General features: G+C 47.8%; 1 protein-coding gene across 4 annotated transcripts; it reads right to left on the reverse strand.

The window, feature by feature from the left end:
* Positions 1-326: 326 nt before the first annotated feature.
* On the reverse strand, positions 327-20,437 carry LOC306786852 (oxysterol-binding protein-related protein 7-like). 4 transcript variants are annotated; one of them, XM_079281744.1, is made up of 23 exons: positions 14,912-15,092; positions 13,944-14,159; positions 13,560-13,703; positions 13,374-13,427; positions 13,103-13,216; positions 12,776-12,943; positions 11,913-12,054; positions 11,663-11,781; positions 11,403-11,492; positions 11,147-11,318; positions 10,485-10,618; positions 9,312-9,404; positions 8,627-8,807; positions 8,475-8,549; positions 7,860-8,074; positions 7,641-7,778; positions 7,487-7,550; positions 7,334-7,412; positions 5,995-6,139; positions 2,849-2,999; positions 2,569-2,695; positions 2,345-2,467; positions 327-1,276 (listed from the first exon to the last, which is right to left on the reverse strand). In XM_079281744.1, the coding sequence occupies exons 2-23, from the start codon at positions 14,109-14,111 to the stop codon at positions 1,168-1,170; spliced, it is 2,805 nt and encodes a 934-aa protein (XP_079137870.1). In that variant the 5' UTR covers positions 14,112-14,159; positions 14,912-15,092; the 3' UTR covers positions 327-1,167. The 4 variants fall into 4 exon arrangements, with proteins under 4 accessions (XP_079137870.1, XP_079137869.1, XP_079137871.1 ...); XM_079281743.1 differs by lacking the exon at positions 14,912-15,092 and adding an exon at positions 20,402-20,437 and having other exon boundaries at positions 11,147-11,492; XM_079281745.1 differs by lacking the exon at positions 9,312-9,404.
* Positions 20,438-21,505: the final 1,068 nt, after the last annotated feature.

Here is a 21,505-nt window from a genome sequence, read left to right on the forward strand (position 1 = left end):
TTTTTTCTCCTCCTGCAGACAGAATAGGATCTGGACACAATATAGCCTGGTTTTACGTCTCAAATGATTCTGGATATTTTGACATAAGAGGAACACTCATGTTTACTGCAATCATGGAAGTTAAGATTGTAACAGTTGGATTCACAAGTTATATGGTTTTCTTCAACACTACCTCGCGCCGCCGGAGCCGCTACGTCCTTTGAGGAGTCTTTACCTCAACAGCAGCTTGTGGCTTTCTGCTGCCCATTGAAGTCATTTCACTGTTATGACGCTTGTGAGTGAAGCGTGAGGAGAGACGTGAACTAAAGCACAACACAGTGTTGATCATGGAACCTTTTATTTGAAACAAACTCATCAAGAAAACACATTTCACTGGGGTTTAACCGTAGTCTCTTTTCCTGATTAAAATCCTTTGTTAAAACATCAATAACAATACTTCACTGCATCAACAGAGCACCGAGGTGGAGAGGACATCAACCAATCACACGGCTGGAGGGAGGAAGAAGGCTAGGCTAACACGACCGCTAGCCTTAGAAAAACAATGCATCACCTACGTGCAGACGTGAAACGCCAGAAAATTAAAAATGCGCAGATTTAAAAAACGAGCACAAGTATTTACACTAAGACCCACTGAGAGAGCAGGACAACCTGTTCACCTGTTCACCTGACCCCACCAGGCCCCGATCAGCCCTCCGTGTGCTCTGATCCCTCCGCAGGAAGATACTCATTTCTGATCTCATTAAGAGAGCCTTATTAAAACATATCGATATGGTTAAACACTAGAACATCATCTGAAACACAACAGGTTACACACAGAGAAGCCTGGACCCCGACACACCAGGGTCTCCGGGGTCGGGACAACGACGACTTTAAAAACCGGAGTTCAAGTTGAGATTTGCTTTTGAATCCCGATCGATCATATTTAAAGGTCTCCGTCATGGTCAAAGGCAGGAGGGACACCCGGCTTCATTGGTTCCATAGCGGCACCTCACAAGAGGATCATTTGCGCCTCTTCAAACGCCCACAGCAGCAGACCTCTGGCCTCTGATGACCAGTCACTGCAGCGTATTCAGCCAGAAGTATTCAGACCAACATGGAAACAGTTCAGCACTCTTACTCTCTGTGGGGCGCATCCTCCTCTTCATCATATATTACAATGGTTGGGTTCTACCACAGGTCCAGGTTCTCCGTGTTGGTGAAGCCGGGGTCTGTGCGCAGCTTGTAGTACGTTCCGTTGCTCAGCCACACCTCTCTGCCAGCCTCGTCCACAGACTTCCTGAGTTAACGGACGAGAGAGAACTGTTGCTGTGGCAGTCACAGGAAAACACTTTATTCAAATATTGCTAACAAAAAGAAAATGTTTGACATTTAAAACGAAAAGACTTGTTTTGTGAGAGTTGGATGAGAAGATTGATATCATTCTCATGTCAGTAATGCTAACTATGAAGCATTAACAGCAGCAGCTGGTTAGCTTAGCATAAAGACAGCTAGCCTGGCTCTGATCAAAGGGTAACCCCATGTGATCAAGCTACTCAGCCATTGAACTAACAAATGACATGTTTGGCGTAAGAATCGAAGATCGACCTTTATTTTATTCTAAATGTGTTCAATAATTGACATGAATGTAAAAAAAATAAAATCACCATTTCAATGAGCATCACGTTTGAATGTAAGCGCACCGATGACGCAGCACTGGAACGTTGGTGCGGTGAATGTTGCTGATTCATGCGTTTCATGTCAACATTCCTACATGCGTGTTCATCAGCGTTAGTGTTGTGCCTTCATTCATTCCCAGCTGCGTTAACGTTTCAGCAACAAACTGCTTCTTTAGGTTTATTACTAAATCATGTTTTGAGTTGAAACAAGTCAACGTTAGTTTTAGTTTCACACGGGACACGAACACCAGAAATATTCACATATTCGCCCCATCGCCCCCTACGCAGACGTTGATTCAACGTGTTTGTGATCGTCAAATACAAACGTAATCCGGGAGGAAAAACATTCCCTCGAAATATGATTTTATATTGAAAAAGTGTAACATCTACCCTCCAGTTCACCCTCCGGTTGACAGAAGCATGTTTGAAGTCGCAGCTGTTCACTGGTAGCTGCTAGCTCAGCAGCCGCCATGTTGAGAGCCATGTGGAGACAACGCCTCAATCACAGAGAAGTGAATACATGAAAATAAGAGTCGTTTTGTGGGGAGCTGATCTGCTGGACTCTTTTTTCTGGTTCGGCACAATTACTTCTTGAAATTTTGTCACCACCATGAGGTCACTTGAGAAACTCTAAAGTATTCTTGCAACAGGGGGCGAGGCAACTGTGTGCATTGTGAAACCCTCCTCACTTGAAGAACCTGGGGATGTGCTCCTCCCCTCTCTTGGTCATCTCCTTCCTTCTCTCCCTCTGCTTCTCCTCCACTTTGTCCTTGGTTTTATCTGCTTCTGCTACCTTGCCCTCCTCCAAGAGCCTGAGGGAGAGAAGAGGGCCACAGCTCAAACAGCTGGTCAACGTGGAAGAAGGAAACCAAAGAAACCGATGATAAACGCTTGAGCTTAAATCAAGCGGCACCTCTGGTCTGGTCTGAAGCGCGTGTCCGTGGACGGGAGGACTGCTTTCAGCTCGGGAGCCAGCTCGTTCAGTTCTCTGGCGTATTGGGAGAAACCGTAGAACTGAGCGTGGTCATCGGGCTGCGCGTCTAAACAGGAAATGACATCATGCATATCAAGACCGAGGATATTAGACAAAGTGGGATTTGATTTGTATTTGTAAATGTACAACACTACGAGATGTTACAATCAGTGAGTGGCAGCCCGGGTGGACCATCGGCCAGGGACCGGATGCTACTCACTGGGCTTCCAGATGCACTTTGGGGTCGACATGGTGTCACAGAAAATGCCCTCGTGCCAGAGGCCTCCGAAGCGATGGACCACCTCTCCGGCCCGGTCCAGGACCACGCCCTGCACCTCGTTCTTACTGTTGTCTGAGCTCCAGTAGCGAGACTGGAACACGTAGAGCAGAAGGTCAAAGTTCAAGTGGTTCAACGGGAGAAGGGGACAAGAAACGTCCGACGTGCTTTATTCTGACTTCTAAGTGAACTAGCAGCAACGAACCATTAGGTTAGAGGCTGGTTCAATGGGGCCACCAGTGAGAGTGCGTGTGTGTGCGCGTGTGAGAGAGATGAGTGTGCGCGTGTGAGAGAGATGAGTGTGCGCGTGTGAGAGAGATGAGTGTGCGCGTGTGAGAGAGATGAGTGTGCGCGTGTGAGAGAGGAGTGTGCGCGTGTGAGAGAGATGAGTGTGCGCGTGTGAGAGAGATGAGTGTGCGCGTGTGAGAGAGATGAGTGTGCGCGTGTGAGAGAGATGAGTGTGCGCGTGTGAGAGAGATGAGTGTGCGCGTGTGAGAGAGATGAGTGTGCGCGTGTGAGAGAGATGAGTGTGCGCGTGTGAGAGAGATGAGTGTGCGCGTGTGAGAGAGATGAGTGTGCGCGCGTGTGAGAGAGATGAGTGTGCGAGCGTGTGAGAGAGATGAGTGTGCGAGCGTGTGAGAGAGATGAGTGTGCGTGCGTGTGAGAGAGATGAGTGTGCGCGTGTGAGAGAGATGAGTGTGCGCGTGTGAGAGAGATGAGTGTGCGCGCGTGTGAGAGAGATGAGTGTGCGCGCGTGTGAGAGAGATGAGTGTGCGTGCGTGTGAGAGAGATGAGTGTGCGCGTGTGAGAGAGATGAGTGTGCGCGCGTGTGAGAGAGATGAGTGTGCGCGCGTGTGAGAGAGATGAGTGTGTGTGCGTGTGAGAGAGATGAGTGTGTGTGCGTGTGAGAGAGATGAGTGTGTGTGCGTGTGAGAGAGATGAGTGTGCGCGCGTGTTGTGAGAGAGATGAGTGTGCGTGCGTGTGAGAGAGATGAGTGTGCGCGCGTGTGAGAGAGATGAGTGTGTGTGCGTGTGAGAGAGATGAGTGTGTGTGCGTGTGAGAGAGATGAGTGTGCGCGTGTGATGTGAGAGAGATGAGTGTGCGCGTGTGATGTGAGAGAGATGAGTGTGCGCGCGTGTGAGAGAGATGAGTGTGCGCGCGTGTGAGAGAGATGAGTGTGTGTGCGCGTGTGAGAGAGATGAGTGTGTGTGTGCGCGTGTGAGAGAGATGAGTGTGCGCGCGTGTGAGAGAGATGAGTGTGCGTGCGTGTGAGAGAGATGAGTGTGCGTGCGTGTGAGAGAGATGAGTGTGCGCGCGTGTGAGAGAGATGAGTGTGTGTGCGCGTGTGAGAGAGATGAGTGTGTGTGTGCGCGTGTGAGAGAGATGAGTGTGCGCGCGTGTGAGAGAGATGAGTGTGCGTGCGTGTGAGAGAGATGAGTGTGCGTGCGTGTGAGAGAGATGAGTGTGCGCGCGTGTTGTGAGAGAGATGAGTGTGTGCGCGTGTGAGAGAGATGAGTGTGCGCGCGTGTGAGAGAGATGAGTGTGCGTGCGTGTGAGAGAGATGAGTGTGTGTGCGTGTGAGAGAGATGAGTGTGTGTGCGTGTGAGAGAGATGAGTGTGCGCGTGTGATGTGAGAGAGATGAGTGTGCGCGTGTGATGTGAGAGAGATGAGTGTGCGCGCGTGTGAGAGAGATGAGTGTGCGCGCGTGTGAGAGAGATGAGTGTGTGTGCGCGTGTGAGAGAGATGAGTGTGTGTGTGCGCGTGTGAGAGAGATGAGTGTGCGCGTGTGAGAGAGATGAGTGTGCGCGCGTGTGAGAGAGATGAGTGTGCGTGCGTGTGAGAGAGATGAGTGTGCGTGCGTGTGAGAGAGATGAGTGTGTGCGTGTGAGAGAGATGAGTGTGCGCGCGTGTTGTGAGAGAGATGAGTGTGCGTGCGTGTGAGAGAGATGAGTGTGCGCGCGTGTGAGAGAGATGAGTGTGTGTGCGTGTGAGAGAGATGAGTGTGCGCGTGTGATGTGAGAGAGATGAGTGTGCGCGCGTGTGAGAGAGATGAGTGTGCGCGCGTGTGAGAGAGATGAGTGTGTGTGCGTGTGAGAGAGATGAGTGTGTGTGCGCGTGTGAGAGAGATGAGTGTGCGCGCGTGTGAGAGAGATGAGTGTGCGTGCGTGTGAGAGAGATGAGTGTGCGCGCGTGTGAGAGAGATGAGTGTGCGCGCGTGTGAGAGAGATGAGTGTGTGTGCGCGTGTGAGAGAGATGAGTGTGTGTGCGTGTGAGAGAGATGAGTGTGCGTGCGTGTGAGAGAGATGAGTGTGCGCGCATGTGAGAGAGATGTGTGCGCGCGTGTGAGAGAGATGTGTGCGTGTGTGCGTGTGAGAGAGATGTGTGCGTGTGAGAGAGATGAGTGCGCGCGCGTGTGAGAGAGATGAGTGTGTGCGTGTGAGAGAGATGAGTGTGTGTGCGTGTGAGAGAGATGAGTGTGTGCGTGTGAGAGAGATGTGTGTGTGCGTGTGAGAGAGATGAGTGTGTGTGCGTGTGAGAGAGATGAGTGTGTGTGCGTGTGAGAGAGATGAGTGTGTGCGTGTGAGAGAGATGTGTGCGTGTGAGAGAGATGTGTGCGTGTGAGAGAGATGTGTGCGCGCGCGTGTGAGAGAGATGAGTGCGCGCGCGTGTGAGAGAGATGAGTGCGCGCGCGTGTGAGAGAGATGAGTGTGCGCGCGTGTGAGAGAGATGTGTGCGCGCGTGTGAGAGAGATGTGTGCGCGCGTGTGAGAGAGATGTGTGCGCGCGTGTGAGAGAGATGTGTGCGTGTGAGAGAGATGTGTGCGTGTGAGAGAGATGAGTGCGCGCGCGTGTGAGAGAGATGAGTGTGTGTGCGTGTGAGAGAGATGTGTGCGCGCATGTGAGAGAGATGAGTGTGTGTGCGTGTGAGAGAGATGTGTGCGTGCGTGTGAGAGAGATGAGTGTGTGTGCGTGTGAGAGAGATGTGTGCGCGCATGTGAGAGAGATGAGTGTGTGTGCGTGTGAGAGAGATGTGTGCGTGCGTGTGAGAGAGATGAGTGTGTGTGTGTGCGTGCGCGTGAGAGCTGACCTTGACAAAGGTGATCTTGCAGGTGCAGGCGTCGCTCTTTGTGTTTTTGATGACCACCTCACCGTAGTGCTCCAACCAGCGCTCCTGACTCAGCACGTTGTGGATACACGTCACTGCCTTGTTCCACTCGTAGTGGTCGCCGTACCTACACACACACATCAGTAATATCCACCATCACCTCCTCATGTCAGCCTGTTCTCAGACTACTTTAAATAAGTTCAGCTCATCTCAACATGTTCTGGGTTGATGAACACAGTACTGAACACCTCCAGCAGGGGGCCACAGCTCTCTCTCTCTCTCTCTCTCTCTCTCTCTCTGAAAATGACTCTACTTCTCTCTTGATTTATTACCTCAGTAAACATTGTAAACATGAGTTTATGTATCAATCTCTAGTTTCAAGTCTTCTTCAATACAGCATGATGTTCATTTAGTACATTATGGTCCATTTAGAGTCACACAGACCATAAAGCAGGGGATGCTTTAGGGCGGGGCTACCATGATTGACAGGTTGTTGCTGCTACCAGAGCTGAATACGGCTCTGTGGTTCACACGCCCAGTCCTAATATTGTCACTTCTGTTCACTGGCCAGACCCGAGGCTATAAAAGAGCAGTCCACCAACCAACGGGTGACATCACCACGACTATGAAAAACAACGGCTTCATGCAAGAACTGCTCCAAGAACAGACTCCTTCTGTGTCCTCCATCCAGAAACACTCAACGAGCTCATCAAGGAGAGAGCGAGAGAGAGCGAGATATAAATAAGATTTATACAAAACCATCACCACTTGATTGAAACACAGCTGGTGATAGTTCCTCAGTGTGATCCGCTGGTAGAGCACCTTGTGTCCTGTTCATAGCCCGGATACAAACATGGACGTAGTCACCCGTTGGTTTGTGGACTACAGGGCGGTTTGGCCGTCGCCATTTGGTTTTCTTGGAGCGTTTTCATTTACGTTAATTGGGATGCTAATGTTTGCTTGTGCCCAACGTTAAACACACACATCTTAACTTCAAGCCTGAGTTTACGTTGAACTGGTGAGGTCACAACGTGTAACCCTAACCCTGCACTGCACTCATGAAGGTCAACATCTTTTCACCAGACTGTCAACATGTTCACTCCCAATGGAGAGCGGCGCTTCATGGGGATCGTCACCGCCTCAAGTTGCCATTTGAGGAAGTGCAGATCGCCACTTCCTGTGGCTTCATGTCCCAGAAGTGGACGTTGCTGCTGGTTTCTGTATGTATGAGCAGCTTCTCTACCGTGCGGTTCTACCGTGCGGTTCTCGAGCTGTTATCTGCTCCATGGTGTGACTGGTGGGAACTGAAGCAGCAGCTCACTTGGGTAGGGCAACATTGACTAGTCCAGAAGAGAGCATCTCCATCGACTTCCCCCAGAACTTGTTCTTCCATCTCTGATCTGAGAGACAAACAGACGAGCATGAGGTTCAGCCCTCTCACTCGGGACAGGTGGATCCAGCACGCAGCGCCTACCTTGCCAGAAAGTGAAGTTGTGTGACTCGGCGTGGCAGGCGGAGATGGGCGGGTGATGGCTGACCTGAGAGCAGAGCACATGATGCAGCATTACAGTACGTCTCTAAACTCAAGAGGACATGAGGTTTCAGCTGAACCCATCTCTGCTGGTCACCTGCTCGCCGATGTAGTGGAAGGCTCGGTCTTCTCTGTGACTCTCGTACGTTTCTCCCAGAATGGGGTTGAAGGGCTTGTAGCGATTCCTCCAGGACGCCCAGGCATAGCCAGAGATGGAAAACGCTGCCACGTACACCTGGCAACATGCAGGTCGGGTTCTTTCAATGAGTCAAAGGATGCGACTGACCTCAACTGAATCCCAGCAAACCAAACTCACCATCCTCTCGTACGGGTCATCCGTGCGGTTGGCGATGTCCAGCAGCTCCGAGTACTCCAGCTCCTCGCTCAGTCTCTGCAGCAGCGACAGCGGCTCATTGAGATCCACCGGCATGGAGATCCTGGACAGGTCCTTCCCGATGTTGTTGTACAGGATGCTCATGATGCCGATGTGGCTGTTGTCTGTCCCCGAGGCGGGGAGGACAGTGCGGCGACCTGGAACACAGAGACACACATCACTGCAGCTGAAGGACAGAAAGTAGTCCCCAATCTGTTACATGTGCATCACTACTCAAACCTTCTGACCTGATCAGTGGAGTGAATGGAAATGTTACCGTGTTACAATTCACCAATAAAAACAAAGAAATGAACAGATCAACCGTAAGACTCCAGAACACAATCACATCTGCCACAAACCACAACCAGCCCCGGTCAGAGCACCGAGGTCCGTCGGTCTCTTCTCAGTTTAAAATGATTTAAAGCAACGCCCGCTGAAACACAAACATGGCCAACGGCTCTAAAGGATTCCGTCTGTACAGCTGAGCAATCAGGAGGCAGCGTCTCCACCGTCAATACCACTGCACTCACAGTAGAACCGTGAACAGCGGGGCTTTACCGGTATTGGAGGGCACTGGGCTGGGTACTTCAGGAACGTTGTTGAGGCTGGCGCGGTAGTTGAGGGTGGCGGTGGCTGAGGGGGAGAGAGGACAGCGTCAGTTCATCTGCTCACTGGGTGGGCGGGGTCTGTACTGCCTGCTGCCCACTCACCGTGTCCTTCATCCGGCTCGGAGTTGCTGGTGGTGGTGATGTCGCTCAGGCCCGACTCGTCCGACGCCTCGGCCTCCGACGAGCTCTCGCACACGATCACCTCGCTGGCGTCGAAATACTCGGCCATGGAGTCGGCCACAGAGGGCGCGCGGTGGCAGGGCCGGCCCATGGACGGCGTCCTCTGAGAGGGAGCGCAGACAGGAAATCATCAGTTTGTATGAAGGCGGTGCAGCTGCAGCGGTGGCCGGCGTGCGTGTGTCAGACGTAGTGCAAAGAACACGCCCACACAGAACGTCTAACCCAGTGTTGTGCTCCGTCTGCACAGCATGAAGCGACCGATGGAGCCACGGCCACCTCACTGCAGCGCGGCCAGTCATTCCGCGCTCTGGTCACGTTAAGTTAAGCTCTGCTGCGATAGCGTCGGGGGAATTGTCAACATTTTCTCAGTCATTTTTAACAAATTCCACATAAAAGATGAAGATGAATGCAAATGAGTGACAGCGAGATAATGAAGCGAACACTGTGCATCGTTTGTTCTTTGGATCCGTTTCAAAACAAAACACCGACAATTATAGAATTCTGGAAGTTTTAAAACGGGATTCTGTTTTCAAACTGAGCAACCGAAGAACAGACCACACGGATCACAGCGCGGTACACACACACACACAGTACACACAGTACACACCTGGTCAGGACGCACGGTGCAGAAGGATTCATCAGTAGAGTCAGAGGACAGTGAAACCGAATGGACTTTGGTCAGACGGGACTGTATGTCAAGCTGCGCACACACACACAAGCCATGCAAGACACATGAAGTGGGAAAACAGAGAAGACAGAAGTGGTCAGAACATGTCCTGCTGACTCCAGCAGTCCCACAGCTGTGGTGCTTATCGATGTGTTGCTCTATTTAACCGGCGACGAGGATCAACAGACATCAGTACATCAAAACGGGCACAATAACTATTACATTGACTTATCGTACAACACATGATGTGAACAGATCTATGTTGAGGATGTTATCTTTCACATTCCAGTTCAATATGTTGGAGTTTAAAGTAAACTGCTCTTTTAGAAAGGTTTTGTTTGAGCACTTGCCATAATGCAACTTAACGGTATGTTCCATATGCATCCGTCCCATGTCTCCATGTCTCGTCCTGTTATCAACGTGTCAGCTGAGAGGACCATGAATACATCAGGGCCACTCCTCCAGATCAACAGGTTCCACAGTTATGTATTCCTGCCTTCTTTTCAATACACGAGTAATTACCTGATTTACTTCTGGTCTGTTGTGTGTCGTAGAGGGAAAACCCAACTGCCAGACAACCAGCAACGACATAAAGCCCGGTCACACGCAGCGCGACATACAGGAGAAAGCTCATGCAACACAAACAAAGAAAAGCTTTTCTGAGCGCCGGCGGTTTGACAGCAGGAATGAACGAGTTACTCGACCTACAGGACTGTTTGGTTTCAGTGTGTGACTGAGAACCGTCCTTTACTTCCGTCTGTGTGAGGAACAGAGAAGAGACTCGAGCTGTGCTCCTGTGATCACTCGTACCTTTCCTGCCAGAAACAGCCCAAACCTGCTGCATAGCTTCACCAACAGACTGAGGGCTGGGCTGCTGTCCTCTACAGGCCAATTCTAACGTTCTGTTCAGTCAATAGTCTGTATTACATCAGAGACTCCGGGGGAAAGGGTTGGGGCACAGAGCGGGAGGCGGGCTACACAACACACATAAATAATGTCCGTCTTTGTTGTCATCTGATTTCATATTCAGGAAGAGTGAGGATCGTTTTGGGTTAGTTTCTACGTAGGCCGCTCTGCTCCTAGTGAGTGTGTGTGTGTGTGTGTGTGTGTCACCTCAGACAGTGTGTTGCAGAGTGTAGCGAACTGCTGCGACGTGTTGTGCCTCAGGTCCGGGCCGGTCCAGGCCTGCCTCAGTCTCTCTCTCTCCAAGGTCAGAACCTCATGAACGGACTTGAGAGACGCATGAACTGTAAAACACAGCGTGCAGAAACAAAGACATGATCACACGTGATGACCACCACGCGTGGTGTGTGACGACCACCACGCGTGGTGGTCGTCACACACCACGCGTGGTGGTCATCACGTGTGATCATGTCTTTGTTGGTGATCATCACACATCACATGTGTTAACATGAACATGAATTTTAAAAAAAACAATGTTTTGCTTCCATTGATAACGTGACAATCGAAGCTGAAACTTATTAAAGCCACTATAAGGAATTTGATATTTTGGTTATTGTTGGGTGACGCGATGACAAAAATAGACTATTTCTATTGAATTATTGTTAATGCCTGATGGCTTCCTTTAGGTCATGTAGAGGCATCAGCATCACATTAAGAGCGCTTCACAACCAGTGAACAGTTCCTCACAGTAACTTTAAGTTAAGAAAATATTTCAGAAACTTAAAGTGACAAACATCATCAAGCCTGTCTGTCATCACACAGCAGCTCAACTGACGCTACAGACAGAACACAGCTGTCAGCTGGAGGCCCACCCCTCTGAGAAGATGTGCAGATGTCCTGGTGGAGCTTCTTGGCCTCTGGCGAGGAGACCTGAGGGTTGGACAGCTGAGAGTAGACGTAGTCGGGGATGGACTGGACGGACGGGCCCAACCCAGAGCTGCTGCTGGTGCTCGGGTGGCTGGTGCTCAGGTGGCTGGAAGTGAACTGGAGCAGAAGAGAAACGGAATGACACCGAGCTGAGGCTGCAACTATTATACAAGATAATGAGGATGCACACGGCCGTCCTACCATCCCCCCCATGGCTTCAACGCGGGACAAAGTCCTGGAGTGACCGAACCCTTTCCCCGTCTTCTTCTTGGGTTTCTCCAAAGACAGATTCTAGAACAGAGACCAACCGGGTTATGGCTTTCTTCCATAGAGACAGCCCTTACAATGTTTAATAAGATAATGTCATACTTGGTAGATCCCTGACAGTTTATTCATCAATAAAACTCATTTTCCCCCAGAGGAGAGTCCCAGAGGTGCACAGTTGTTACTGGCGCGCTCACCTGCATGCTGATTCGCATCTCCAGGTCTGTGTTTGTGATGGGCAGGCCTCCCTCCAGCCAATGGAGCCGCTGGATGAGCAGGGCCAGCTCCGTCAGCTCCACCTGACAGCGAGCCAGGTCTGACAAGCAGAGGGTCAAAGGTCAATCCAGTGCATTTAAGAGAGCGGGAGAAATATCACGTCACAGTTACCACGTCTGGGTTTATCGCATGTCAACATATGTGACGGAATATGATGACGACGGCTCTCACCGTTTGAGGTACCGTCGATGTCGTGGGTCTGCTGCAGCCACGCTGACACCTTGCTGGTCACCCCCGGGTGAGAGGAGGGGGCGGGGGCGGGGCTTTCCATGTCGGGGTCGTACACCGACGCTAAGCCGGCATAGTGAGCGGGCTGCGTGATCAAACACAAGGAAGGAAGAGATGACTCATCAATCACAACGCTGACAACCAGTTAACAACAAAAATCCTTCAACTGGAAACCTGAAGTCCTTCAGACAGAATCGAGTGTGAAGGCTGTGGCTGTATGAGTAAGCGTTAACATCAGAACAGAGGAGAAGTGATGACACGATGTGGCGGATCCCGCACTGCTTTGTGCTGTTACCACAACAAACAGTCAGCGGAGGAGTGGCATGTGTGCTGCTGCTGCTTCAACAACTTCACTCGTCTTCTCAAGAGAACTGCTGCTTTAGTGTTGGGACGTAGTGGTCAAAGAACGGCGCGGCTGACCCTTCCTGTAGTTTCACTACTTTTTTAAATTGAAGAGTAGCTGCTAACAGAGCTCTGCTGACTCTGTGATGAACACATGCTCTGAGTTTAGAATCAAAGTCTGTTAGTTTGTTAATTAAAAGCTTTTAAGCAAAATCAAGTGCCGGTAGTTTTCCATCAGCAGTAACTGAACATCTACGTTTGACACATGTTTGGGATCGTGTCATCTAACTGATCAGAAGTCAAGGGGAGCCAGACCAACTCAGCTTGTGGTCCCAATGAGAGCAAGCCCCGTCTCTGACGCAGACTACCCACGTCCTGATCGGGCCACTAAAGGCAGCCTGAAGTGAAGACGAGTGGAACCGCGGCCTGCTGAAGACCTTAACCTCAGCGGGAGATCTACTGACCATCTCTCTGTTGGTCTGGGCCAGAGCGGCCGCGGTCGGCAGGTTGCTCGGGCTCAAGGAGAGAGCGTGAAGGACGCCATGATGGACACTCATCGCCTCGTTCTTCCTGAACACACGATGGGCACACAACTTGGTCAACCAGATGTAGAAGATGTCATGGCTCTTTGCCTAACGAGGGAGAGGAGAGAGAGTGTTGAGTTCACTGCAGGCTGAAGCACGCCCACGTCATTTTAACCCCTTAAGATCTGACTGGTGAGAGTTTCGTTTTTCAGACGCCGATGACTGTCGATAACGATGCTGGACCCTCAGAACTCGGCTGTCAGTTACCTTGAGGTGGTAGATGTTGTCCCCAGCGTCCAGGTCCAAGCCTTTGGTCTTCTTGTTGATGGACATCACCGCCAGGCTGACGTCCAGAGAGCCATGGAGCTTCCCTCTCTGAATCTAAGACACAATTTGAAATGATGCAGTTCAAGCGGAGCCGTTGGCAGCACTCGGGAGTCACCAGAACGACCCGACATGAGTTCATGGCGGTTGCTCTGTTACTGTTCAGAGTGGCAGTGAATTGTGCAACAGCCCCATATGTCTTTGTACGACTTACATCTTGCTGTGTCTTTGAGTACTTGAGAATTCCTTTCTCCAGCAGGAAGTATCTCTGAAAGAGCAACGACAGTGAAGAATTTGAAAGAAACAGGAATTGCGTTTCGCCGCCGGGTAAAGACTGTCTAATCGTCATGACGATGGTTTGAACCTGGGTAAACTGAGCGGGACAAAGATCAGCGCTCACCTTGTGCCAGCCTTTGAGCGGGTACTTCCTCTTCTTCATCAAGTAGCCCTCACAGATCCCAGGGATGCTGAGGTCCACAGAGGAGCCGGGAGCAGAGAACACGTCCCGCTGCGGCAGGTCGTCCATCACCTCCCAGTCACGAGACTGAGAGGAAACACGGGGCTCATTACCAAACAAACCACATGACTGATGGAAAAATAGACTTCATATATCATCAAACATGTCCATGTCATGTGTAACAGAATGATATGATGTACATCTACATGCACACACATGTAGATGTACATCATACCTGATCCAGCCGAACTTTCGGTGCACCTCTAGGCTCCACTGGTCACATCCATAGCGGTGTGCTTCCTACTCCTCCCACCTGTGAGTCCTTACCTGCTTTGATTGTTTGTAGGAGCCGGTGCTGCTGGTCCGCGAGTGGCCGGGCTTGAACACGCTGGCCGGGGATTTGTCCATGCCGCCGATCACCGACAGGCCGCTACTCAGAGGCGGCGGACACACCTGAGGGTCCATTGGCAAGTTGTAGTGAGGGAAGCGTTGCATGGAGCGAGAGTTCACGACAAGCCGTGTCTCATGGCAGACTGAGCGGCACTGAAGAAGTGAAGAAGTGTGAAGAAGTGTTAACTGTCGGGAAGAAAACACGTGGACAGTATTCACAGCAAAAAGACAATCATCAGCTGCAGTCTGATGATCTTCTTCCTCAACTCCGAGAGAAGATGCACTCACTATATGGGGAGGATCTATAGTCATAAACCTGGGTCGTCTTGTAAATTCATACAAACATGAAACAGAAAGGCCAGTTGTGTTGAAGAAGATGGACACTTCACCCATTCATAAAACCACTTTAAGGACTACAGTCAGCTGAGATCAGTGGTGATGTAGGACATCTCATTAGTTCAAACAGACAATGGAACGCATGATTGATTGAATATTCAGCAGCTCTTTCACACACAGGCAGGAAGAGGAAGTGCAGAGACTGTTGGGAGAAGCCTGAGCTGTCAGGTGGCAGCTTGCTGCTGATAGCTGGCAGCCATTACCACACGATGTGTGTTCAGAGAACATCAGACTAACAGGATAGATCATTAGACCCGAGGCCCTGAATTACATCTGGACAAGGCGACTATAAATGCAATGATACCAGTTTGTCCATTCAAACTGCAGTCAGTTAGGGCTTTGCTGTCAATGGTGTGTACATTTTTACAACATCACAATATACTGTATATCGACATATACATGTGCAGCTTTTACCCATAGCGCTCACTCCTTCACTGAACATCAATGAAACCTGCACAACTACAGTTAGAGGCAATGCTGACGACAAGGTCCAAGAAGAAACCACACACCTGTGTTGGCCTGAAATCTGACAGGCTGCTTCCCAAACAGTCCACAGGAAATTCCTTCAACTTTCCACTCGAGATGAATTGTAGAACCGCAAGTATTCCCCAAAAAGGTTGATGAAAAACCAAGAGAAAGCAATGTTCCTAGGAACGATCCTTCAGCACAGAGATCCTGTCAACCACTGTGTTGCGCTGAGCCCAGTGTCACACCCGACCCGCTGGTCGGACTGGTCTAAGGCGGACTATCTAAGGCGGCGGGTATCAGGGCGGGGCTGAGAGGCACTCGACGTGACCCAACAGGCCTGCCGGCTCTGTCATCACAAGACCTGCAACAGATTTACAGTCTTCAGACGTGGCCCACAATAGAAACATGAGAGCTCTAAATTGCATTCAATTATCAGATTCTGGCCGACACAAAAGACAAGCGACAGCAACCACTGGAAGGTGATTTAAAGAAAAGAAGAAAAAAGGTGTGACATGTTTAAGATCTGGCCACTTAGGATGGAGCTAAAGCTATCCGTGTGTAGTCCACCGGTTAAGCTTAATTTGCCAAATATTCTAAAATGATTTGAACTTGTCTGCAGGCTGAGACAGAGCAGCCGCTCTACCAGCAGCCAGTGAGTCAGCAGAGGAAGCTTTGAATTCTGCATCTTTGACTAACTTCACTCAAGAATGTTATTCATGAATATTGACATTTTCATATGAATTCTATGGTGACTTTGCAGTTGTAAACGTTACTGTTGCTGCTCTAGAAACCAGAAAACATTTAGCCGAGTTATATTCACAATATTCCATTCTAACCCGGTTCTCACTTTAAAGAAACCAGGCATGACATGTCCCACGTCATGTCTGTTTATCTCCAGTCCCATGTCAGGACGTCTTTTCGTCAGGACGTTGAATCAACAGAAAGAGGTCTGCTGGTGCAGCATTAGGTCATAGTTGGCTTGCTTGATAAAGTTCCATAGTTTAGCCAAAACATTCCCTGAATGCTTTGCACTACGCATCATTGTGTGATTACAGACTAGGGTTGTCACGATACCTAAATTATGACTTCGATAACATATCTGTCATAAGTATCACGACACCCGATACTTACAATACCGGTATATTTATCTATACTAGTAATAAATAAAACATCTGTACGGTTCCTTTTTTACCAGCTTGTGCCTGCCCAGCTTTTTGAACACTTAACAAATGGCATTAATATTAGTATTAGCCTACAGCAAGATATTAATGAAACTACAAGGTGCCATGATTGCTGCTGCTCTGCTGGCATCTGTCTGACTGTGGGAGTTAGGGTAAACAATGCTTCATTTACTGCATAGAGAGTTTGATATTTTATCTTAATTCATGGAATAATTATTTTTCCTTAGCTAAAAATAAAATAATTAGCTGAAGATCCACCAGCATGGAGCCATTTTGCATGAATTGTGTTTCATTTCGTGCACGTTTGTGTGCATTGTGACCTATGATCATATTTATGTTAGTTTCTTTTTTTTAATTTTTTTTTTTTTTAAATCGAACACTTTTAATCTGTAGACTACTGCCCAATAGTCTTATTATTGCCAGTCGATGACAATTGCTCATATACTGTGAGCCTAAATAAGTATATTTATTATTTTGAACAAAAGGTTAAATATTATTTTTAAAGTTTCAAAAAGTGCCCCCGAAAAGATATGTAAATGTCCTACCCTGATTATTATAATGTCAGCCCCCGAAATAGAGATAGATAGATGATAGATGATAAAATATCAAACTCACTATGATGATAGATAGATATATATTAGGGGTGTCACGGATCACAAACCTCACGGTTCTGTTCACGGTTCAGGAGTCACGGTTCGGATCATTTTTCGGATCAACAAAGAAAAGGGGAGGAGACAAATATAACTTTGCTTCCATTTATTAATTAAAGAACTTCAAGAACACTTAAAGCAAAGAACTTTGGGCTATAGTCTTACATGAAAACAAAAATATTGAAGATGTCCAATTTGAAACAAAATGAAATAAATAAAAACAATACATTCAAGAATACTCAATTCTGATATCCTCGTCCTTTCATCAATATTGAAAGACAGAAACAGCCAGTGAGCTTCCACTGTTTACACTGAACTGAACTGCTCAGCAACAACTTGGGTCTGTGTTTACTTCCTGTCAGGTTATGCCATTCAAATACACAATAATGTTACATTACTGTGATATTATTTTCAAAAAGATGAGAATATCTCCATTGTCTGGGGAGAGGGTCGACCTTTCTGTGGTGACTGGAATATTATTGGGCCTCTCTAGCTTCACTCTGACACTTCTGTCAGCACCTGAACCAGGTGTGTGTGTGTGTGTGCGTGACTCTCACAGAGGGGGCGTGTCTACAGCACCTGCCCCAGGTGTGTGTCTGTGTGACTCTCACAGAGGGGGCGTGTCTACAGCACCGGACTAAGAATCACTCCGCCGTGGTGAAAGCAGTCTCTGCAGTCTTTTCCTTCTCATAGAGGTCTGGAACAGCTTCACACTGAAGTGGGTGCGTGAGTGGATTTCGTAGCGTGGCTCAAGCATTTTAACCAGATTTAGAAATCCTTTGTTTTCTACGTCGCTGACAGACGGGATGGTGGCTCTTCATATGTGTGGACATGCCGATGTTGTGTCTCTGTTTAAATAACGCCGACATACCGTAACGGTTTGTCCACCACCCTCATCCATCATTATAAGTTACAGGGAAGACAAAATGTTCCCAAACTTGCGACTTAAATGACGTCGCGGCTTCCGACGTTCCTCCACTCGCCATGACGTCACCGTTAAATGCTTCTAAGCTGCTCCGTTCACGTGAACACACTACTGCTTTATATCTGTTCACTGACACTCTGCATTGATATTCGGGGACTTGTTACTTGAAAAGGAACAGCAGCAGTAGAACTTTATTACACACTATGATGATTACACTGTAAAAAACATAATAAAAATACTCGATTGAAACAGATTCATAAACAGATGCAGACTGTCGTGGTGCGGCTTGTACAGGAAGTGCTGTCCAGAACAATCCGTTCTCTCACGTGCATGTCGGAGAGATGTTAACTCAAGACCTGAACAGACTGGTTCTCTCGCTGTCCTCCATCTCTCCAGGAATGTGCCAGAGCAACGTACGCAGGCTGTTTGGCCACTTGTGAGTGACGGGAACACTTTTTAGGTGAACAACAGTGTTTACAACAGACGCTACAGCTGTGGGTGCAGCTTTGTCCCAATATGATGAATGGAAGGTAAAGTCAGGTTCTAAAGGCCGTTGCACATCGGATGGGTGATGGATTAACGACAGGAAACTGCGTAATACCAGCTTGCAAATACTACAGGGATCAATTGACCCAGTCTGTCTAGAGCAGGGGTCTCTAACTCATCTTCACTCCGGGCCACATCAGCATCACGGTCGCCCTCAAAGGGCCGGTTGTAAATGTAAGAGTGTGTAAATGTAACTACTCCTAACATATTGGTAAATAACTCTCTCTGCATTTGATTATTGTTTATTCAAGTGTAGAAATATTGTACATGCAGTTACACAAATGTAAAAATATATTTCAGCACATTTCTGTTATTGTAACTTAAATCCTTTTAATTTAGGGTTCACAAACCCACATTACTCTATCAAAGATCAAACTATTAAAGAAAATATCAAAGACAAATATCAAACAAGTTATTACAATAACTTTGTTCAATGCTTAAAATCCTTTCAAGGGTGCGTTTGCACAATCCCACATGAAGTATTTCATGTGTTGTAAAGCCACGTTTAAAGTAGTCTTCAATGTACCGGTACTCGCAATACATTTCCATGTAGAGTGTACAGTACAGCCAAAGAGCTGCTTCTGTGACTGTGTGTTTAAGTATCTCATAACTTCAACTTTCTATCAGAATTCTGGAATTCTGACTTTCTATCTCATAATTTCGACTTACGGGGATATTGTTATTATCAAGTCAAACTTCTTTTTTTTGCTGGCGGATTGGTGGGCCACATAAAATGACGTGGCGGGCCTTGAGTTTAAACTAATTTATAGCTTGAGCTACTGTGAGCTATTTCATGAAGCTAAGCTTCCTCTGAGCGAAAGGCTCCAAGCAACTTTGAGTTCACTCTGGTTAACAGCTACATGTCCAGGGCTTTTACTGTGAAAGGTAACACAACGAGATGAACTGGTATTAACTGCCGTCGTCAAGGCTAAAAGAAATACATCCACTCCACACGTGATTGGTTGATGCCTTCGTACGAGGTACGAACGCTCAAGAAGAATTTACCTCATTCTGGGAAAAGCAGGAGCGTAATGCTGCACTGCATGTCATAGATAAAGAGCACTCGACTGTCCTTCACCATTTGTTTCTACGGTTGTTGTGACAGTATCGTAACTCTAACACACCTACACCACAGTATGGCTTTAATTAAATGCCATTAAACAAAAACTACAAAGTCTGATTCATAGTTTCACTTTACGTCAACTGGTAGTCAGAGCTGGATTCAACCTGTGTGTTGATCTGTGTCTTCAGTGGACGTCTCCATGAGCAGCCCGTCTGTTCCTCATGTAGAAGACTCGAACCATCTCGACAAAAGGACTTTTCACCCGTTTCCAAAGTTGCACCTGTTTTTCCTTATCGAAACAAAGATGGCAGCCATACATGCCACAGCCCATCTCCTCACCCAGTATGCTCCACGTGAACACGACTGTACTGGTGTACGTCGAGGTTTCGAGCAAAGATTACACCATTTCATACACAACGACATGTAGCCGAAATACTTTGCGTTTGGAAAAAGAAAAGAACAAGTGCATTTCCGTGTTTATTAGAGACTCTCAGGCTCCTGAAGACCCTCCACTCAGTGATAGGGCTTCACACCACCAGCTGGGTTTCTAAGGGTCACTGGGTAAATGAGTGAATAACGTTAAGCTCTCTGATTCTAATGGCATGTTTGTTAAGCAGCCGCCTACAAACAAACCGGGGTAATCATTTTAAAAACAGCATGTTTTAGTGTGAATTCAAACAAGACACACCCACCTATGAGTGTGTGTGCGTGTGTGTGCATGAGACAGGTAGGAGGCTCAACAGGTTTGTGAACAACACCCTAAACACCGCCATAGGAACAGCGTGAGAAACAATGTGCTTCTGGTGGATAAGGACACTACATTATGCTCCGACATGGTTCATGTTAACGTCACTACGTCACGTTGTTGGCTAGTTTCACGCGTAAAAAAACAAAAACTTTACACGCCGAAAAGGCCGCCAAAAGTCATTCCTGCGACACCCAGTCACCGTTAATTAGAAGTAAAGACGAGAGCGGCAAGGTGAAAAAACATTCGCCATTTTAATTCACCTTACCTCCGAAACGAACCGTAACGACGCGCGTGAACACAGAACCCCTAAATCATTTCTTAAACATTTCTTCCGAATGAAAACTAAAACGGTATCAAACGTTCTCCCTTCGGCGCCATTGTGAAGCGATACAACAGTCCGTGTTCCTTCTGGACTCACCTGGTGTAGCAGCGGCTCCACTGGACCGCTGATGAGCTGATCAGCTGCTTGTTGTCTCTGAGCGCGCGTGGCACACACACACATCCACGAGCGCACCGGCGGGACAGGATGCATCATGGGAACCCTTTTTATTCGCCCTTTGATTTTTGATTTTCTTCTTCTTTATTTTTTTATTTTTAAACAGAACATTTCGAATAAAAATGTAAGAAATACCGGAACTAACACATGGTCACAGCGTGGCGGTTACAATAAGCTGGAACCTATATTTGGACATTCTATATATATTAGTTCACCTTCTGACCCCGGAAAGCTCTTTCCTCTGTCCTCCATGTTACCCATGCTGACCCATATGAGACCAGGGCCCCTCAGAGATGACCCATATGAGACCAGGGCCCCTCAGAGATGACCCATATGAGACCAGGGCCCCTCAGAGATGACCCATATGAGACCAGGGCCCCTCAGAGATGACCCATATGACACCAGGGCCCCTCAGAGATGACCCATATGACACCAGGGCCCCTCAGAGATGACCCATATTCAATGGCCAGGCCTCCCAAAGACACATGGGCCGATCTATCATTACAGTTGCTGATTATCCTAAAAGCTGATAATCAAGGTTATCCACAACCTCAATACTTTTGGTCCCCAGAATTTATTTGTAAATAGGTGATTTTTTCCCCCTGAAATCTTAATCTGCAAAAAACAGCTGACACTTGATTCTGGTGTCAGCCGAATTAAAGGTTGAAAACTTAGTGACAATGCATGTGAAGTAAATATGGATTGACTTTACATGGCACACGTCATTTATTGTGGAGAACAGGCCTTTCTGGGACAAGCAGCCCATGATAATCGCTGAACACCATGTTTTTTATTTTGTTATTAATTACTTTATGCAAAGACCATTCGTGTGTGTTAGCAAATACTTATAAACTCAGTGTGCATATATAAATAACATATATATATATTGATATATGTTTTTACAGCAGCAATTACACCATTTATTTACTTCAGAGGACAACTATTTTGTTCAATAATTCAACTGCGGAATATAATATATATATTTATTTTATTTCTGTACATTTGAACTAATATACTTATATTATT

Source organism: Melanostigma gelatinosum, assembly GCF_949748355.1.
Source record: "Melanostigma gelatinosum genome assembly, chromosome: 13".
NCBI lineage: Eukaryota > Metazoa > Chordata > Actinopteri > Perciformes > Zoarcidae > Melanostigma > Melanostigma gelatinosum.

Bases quoted from the DNA above. Each gene is read 5' to 3' on its own strand.
- LOC306786852 (XM_079281743.1), bottom strand. From the start codon at position 14,111: ATGCAACGCTTCCCTCACTACAACTTGCCAATGGACCCTCAGGTGTGT. The intron at 13,217-13,373 runs GTAAGTCGTACA...ATTGTGTCTTAG, and splicing joins ACTCAAAGACACAGCAAGAT to ATTCAGAGAGGGAAGCTCCA. The intron at 3,000-5,994 runs GTCAGCTCTCAC...TACGTGTTCCAG, and splicing joins GCAAGATCACCTTTGTCAAG to TCTCGCTACTGGAGCTCAGA.